The sequence below is a fragment of the Corylus avellana genome, chromosome ca8 (genome assembly GCF_901000735.1).
Source record: "Corylus avellana chromosome ca8, CavTom2PMs-1.0".
Taxonomy (NCBI): Eukaryota; Viridiplantae; Streptophyta; class Magnoliopsida; order Fagales; family Betulaceae; genus Corylus; species Corylus avellana.
Window position 1 is genome coordinate 16,687,625 of NC_081548.1, and position 5,542 is coordinate 16,693,166.

Sequence of the window (5,542 nt, forward strand, 5' to 3'; positions counted from 1 at the left end):
AACTGATGGAGGATTAACTTGGTCTATTATCAAAACTATAGGGACCTCCTGTGATAAAAATGAAACATCAGGGAAAAAAAAAAAAGCTATGAAACCCTAGGAGGGTCTGAAGTATTTAACCCTTAATTTTAAATTCAAAATCAAAATAATAAAAAGCTAATAAAAAAATTTAAAAAATTTTAAGAGGTGCCACATCATGGCCATTGGGGTGGTCGAACTACCCCAAGGGCCAAAAAAAACATGAGTACCTAAGAAACTAGCATTCGTATATTTAAAAAAGAAAAAAGAAAAAAATGGTATAAGAAAAGTTATTGTTGAGAATATTTGGATAGAAAACCAAAAATAATTTAGTCTAAAGAGCATGTTTGTGATTGTGCTTGAGAAATAGAATTTTAAAGTAAAAAAGTACTTTTTGGCAAAAACTTCATTTTTAAGTTTTTGCCCAAAAATATGTTTTGACATTTTTTAGAGTCAAACAAGTTAAAAAAGTGTGTTTAAAATTTTTTACAGAACAAATCAGCTTTTGTTTGGCAAGACATTTTAGCTACTAAAAATAATTTTTAAGCTATCAAATGCAATCTCCAACATGTTCTAAATGTGCTCTAAGAGGTGGCTTTTGATATATATATAATTTTTATGAAAATGTATTTTTGCCATTAAAAGAAAGATATAAACTAGTATAGAGAAAATATCTTTCAACCCATCTAAAATAATGTCATGTGTCTATAAATATTTGAAAGACACATTAAATTTAAGAATTTAATGTATATTTTAAATGTTTATAAACATTTGACACTATTTTAAATAAATTGAAAAAAATTTCTTTCAAACTAGTTTAAAAAAATATTGACAATTTTAAGTAATTTACCAAGCGAGAATAACTTCTGTACGGAGAACAACTTTGCGTGAACCAACTTGATCAATAGTTTGAATGACAGTTGGAAGTGTGTACTTAAAAAACAAAAAGAAATTTAAAAAATTTCCATCAAATCTATGATTCACTCCAGTATACTATTTGAAACCCTTATCATAAAGAAAACAAATAATCTATGGAATAAATTCATGCACATTAGATTTTAGTCTCCCTTCTATTTATAATCATTTATATTTAAGTTGAGAACTTTAATATCATTAATCTTTATTATACCAAAAAAAAAAATTTCAATAAAAAAAAAAAAAAAAAGCTATTCTCCTAAGAAAAGCACGTTCTCTGAATCATAAAAATAACTAATTTGTCTTACCTTACTAAAATAGATATTCCATAAAATTTAGCACAACCTGAGAAACCAATGTCAAACCAGCAAACTGCAAAAAAGTAAATGCTCTAACGACACCGTTCTGAAGTTTCGCAACATCGATGAACAAAAAGGTAAAAGGTAGAATCTCAAAAATTTTAATAGGATAAAATCCTCTGCATAATAAACCTAATTCATCCTGCGGATGAGCTCATTGATGTAAACTTCACGATTTCCAGCATCACCTCCTTCAACATAGTGATTTCTCTTCTTCTTCATACCACCCAGTGGTGCCTTGAGCTTGAATGGCCATAAGAAATTGTTTGCCTCCTTGAAATGGGGTCCAACAGTCAAAATCTCATGGATGAGATCTTCCATGCAAATAATTCCATGCTTACCCAAAGCCTGTGATTGCAAGTCAAAATGTTAAGCAACAAATGGTACGTTTCATGATAACTGTTATACGATTGCTATATAACTTTATAATGTGGCAGTAAAAATTGAAAAGATATATTTATATCTGCTGCTGTATCATCTCAGTTGTATAATAATCTATTAAATAACATTACTATTTAATCTATACGCCACAAACCTGTTCGATAATCGAATTGTCAGTCAAAGCAATTCTTTGCTTGTTAAGTTTACCATATCCCCTTTTGTAAATCAATTCTCTGACACTCTTCAAATTGGGATACCTGAAATTATATACTTTATATTAACAAGACATTGAGCATAAGAGAAGCTCTAGATAGCCTCCACAGATTGCGCATTAGAAAGAAAAACAGTAGGAAAGATAAATGCATACCCATAGGTCACATATGGCTCAACTCTGTGCAGCATATTCACTGTCGCTTTGTTTACTTTCAGAAAGACACCATTGAATATCTGCAACCACCAAAGGTAGATAATTGAATACAACTATCTTTCTTTTGAAACAAATATTTGAGAAGTACACAATGAAAAGGAGATAAGTTCTACAAGAAGGCTAACTCCTGAAATATGCGTACTGAATGGAAATAGCAGGCCACTGAAAATTCAGTGACGAGGGGATCACCTCCCTATGAACTTGAAAATAGAATCAAAATAGGGAACAGAGAGAGGTTGCAGGTGAAAGAAAATGACCTAGGACATCTTGAAGAATCTAAATAACAATAAAAAGAAGACTCTTGAAGTTAAACACAATCATCAAGTCATCTTTCCAGAGCAGTCTACACAAAGAAAATCATAATGCATTGCACAAAGACCCAAAATATCATCCATTCTATAGATGGAAACCAAACATGAGCAGACATTCCCCTACAAGCCCAGATCCCTCAAAAGGACTAAATCATTCTTACCATTCTATCCAACAAGAGAACAGAACAAATAGGCCATGACTAACTAAGTGTGGCGATGAATCCACAACCGAACAGGTCTACCCAAAGACACTCTTCCATTAGTTAATTTAATAATATTTGTGAAAAAGGAATCTACAAATGTTAACCAAGTGAGTATCGTTATTATTATTATTTTTTTATAACGTAGGAGAACTTTACTTAAGATTAATTGCACGTCGCAAACGCATACTGTACAACAATCCTCACCGTTAATCAAACTCCTACGAGTAATTGACCTTACCCGCCAGAACTAGTTACCAGGTAATCCAGGAGCTTTCAACCCTGACGGGTTAAGCAGTTTATCCTCATGCCCAGGGAGTATCATTATAATTCTTAAAAATACGTATGGATCTGACAGCTACATAATCAGTATATAAAATACTAAAAAAATGCACATTTGAAAATTTACTGATTCAAACTCATTTTCCATATATACATAAGCAAAAGTATTACTGCAAATACCACGATAGACTAGAGAAATGAGTCTAACAAAATAGTCGACAGAGGGAAATATCAATTTCTCAACCTTCTTTCATAAGGAATGGGTAAATCCACAGAATACCAGTTCTAGAGGCCATGAACAAAGCAATATAGCTTTCTTATTCTATGGGTGCTGATGGTTCCACCTATTTGTTCAATTAAGACACCCAAACAGATGATAACCACAACAGCCCAAGATGACAAGCAAAGAACTCATTCTGTAGCATACATGCCAGAAAAGTGCCATTTCTAGAAATTCAAATGATAAGTAGGACATCCCAAGTTGTTCCAACAACTCTTAGGCCACACCAGAAAATTAAAAATCTCAAGAAAAAAGCGCATAGACTTCAGTTGATTATGGTTGGGTGAAAAATTAATAGTTTTCTGTTTGCAAAATTATGCAGAATTACTGAACTAAAAAAGAAAATTACAAAAGCAACCTTATATAATCTATTATAGCATGCACACAAGTCAATAGATAACCATAACTCAACCGGAAAGCATTTCATAATTGAAAAAAAAAAATCAAATTATTTTCCAAAAGCTCACTCATTCTTCCAGCTATGCTATGTTTCCTTCCTATCCCTTTTTGTTTTTTTGTTTTCACTTTGTTTTGCAAAATCAATATTTAAAGAAACAAAGAAGCACAGACATCTGGGCATAAAATCCAGAAATTTTCTTAAAGAAGGGCATAGAATTGAAGACAGCATTGGTTGGTGGTAGGCCATCTTTTGCTTACCCTATTAACACGCAAACAAATTGTATTAATGACCCTTAGAATTAAACATCTGAAATCACAAAGTGCAGAGACAAAGAGTGTGCTACAGGATGGCTTCATAATTACCCTATTAGAGGCATTATATATAATGAAAATCCTGATACAAAGAGTTTATTTGGATGTGGTGTTACCTGTCTCAAACGCAGAAGCTGCAAAATCTTCCTGCTCTTAGGGTCCATGGCATTGATACTGAAAGTTTCAAAATTTATAATAAACAGAATCAACACTCTGGCATCAAGAATAAGTACATGAATCACAGCAATACCATAAATGGCATACCCGCGGATCCTGATAATGAACAAGAGCTTGGCTTCTGGGTCAACATAAAACCCTCCCTTAAGTTTTGCCTCTCGCTTCAACCGAATCAGCTCCATTTGCTAATAAAAATATTTAGAGAATCCATTTAAGCAAATAGAATACCAAAACAGAGATATCAAAGCACATATCAAGCACTAACTACAACTATGACTTCCTATACCTTCTCATCGTACTCCTTTGCATAGAGTTTGGCTCTCTTATAAATGAGCTTCCCATTCTCAACCCTTTTTTTCTTCGCAGCTTCAAGATCCTGCTTTTTTGCCAAAGCCCATTCCTCATTCCTTTTCTGCTTCTTCAAAACAGATTCTGGAACAACCGGTCCTCCCTTGGCTTCTTCTACACCCATCTCTCTGTATCTGAAGGGACACAAAGCACCAAAAATATAAAGTGCTTCACCACAATAATTTTAACTCAATAACAAAAAACTAGACAACCCAATTGTTTTGCTAGCGAATTCTACTCCATGAGTTTCTTGCAAAATTTATTTCCCTTCTAAGACTCCCATCTTATTTTTGTGAAAGCAAAATGGGTGTACAGAGAAATTGCCAAACAAAGACAAATCCATACAAAACTTTCTTCGGAGTTCTTTTCAGCCAAATCAGATTCAAAAGACCGCCGTCCCTTAAAAATTTCAGAAGCTTTCATTCCTACTCCTAGTTTCCAATCCAGAAAGCAGATAGACAAACATTTACTGCAAATATTTTCCAGAGAAACAAACAAGCACTGCTTTCTACAAAATATAGCAAAAACAGTACAAGGGTCGGTCTCTCATAAACAACAAACTGAGACCCGTGACTTCGTTTCACATAAAAAGTCCAGTTTGGGTGCTCAGAAAACTAAGCGTATCTGGATCTCATAAGAGCAAAACATCTCACAGCAATAGAAGCGATTCGAAAATGCTAAGAAAAACGCAGAAAATGAGAGAGAAAAGAGAGTTACTTTAAGATCGCTGGGAGAGGGTCGGTTCAGCGGCTCGCCAAAGCTTCAGAGAGAGAGAGAGAGCAATGAAGTGATATTAGGGTTTTGTGGAGGATTCCATCGACGGTCCAATGTTGGCGATGTTTATATAACTGAATCCTAGCCGTTGGTGTATGTCAAATGTCGCTTTTGGCCTTGCTTGGGTTTTGGTTACCTCACCTAAGGCAAAGCCAAAATCGACATTTCGAACACTAGTTTACTACAACGTCAGAGCAAGGACAAAATCGTACCATTGACAATAGAGTAAGAATGTGAGAGTGCGCGCATTATTTAGGTTTTGTTTGGGATTGCGGTTTAATAAGTGAAATTTTAAAATTTGTATTTTTAAAATCACTACTTTTTAAAATTACTATGGCGTTTGGTAAAACATGTTAAAA

The 5,542-nt window shown here is 33.7% G+C and overlaps 1 protein-coding gene across 1 annotated transcript; it reads right to left on the minus strand.

Annotated features, from left to right (window-relative positions):
• Positions 1–1,218: 1,218 nt before the first annotated feature.
• LOC132190049 (large ribosomal subunit protein uL30y-like) lies at positions 1,219–5,232 on the minus strand. Its single transcript, XM_059604930.1, has 7 exons — positions 5,127–5,232; positions 4,348–4,543; positions 4,149–4,246; positions 4,001–4,058; positions 2,041–2,120; positions 1,828–1,930; positions 1,219–1,640 (listed from the first exon to the last, which is right to left on the minus strand). Exons 2-7 carry the CDS (start codon positions 4,531–4,533, stop codon positions 1,425–1,427), a joined length of 741 nt encoding a protein of 246 aa, XP_059460913.1. The 5' UTR covers positions 4,534–4,543; positions 5,127–5,232; the 3' UTR covers positions 1,219–1,424.
• Positions 5,233–5,542: the final 310 nt, after the last annotated feature.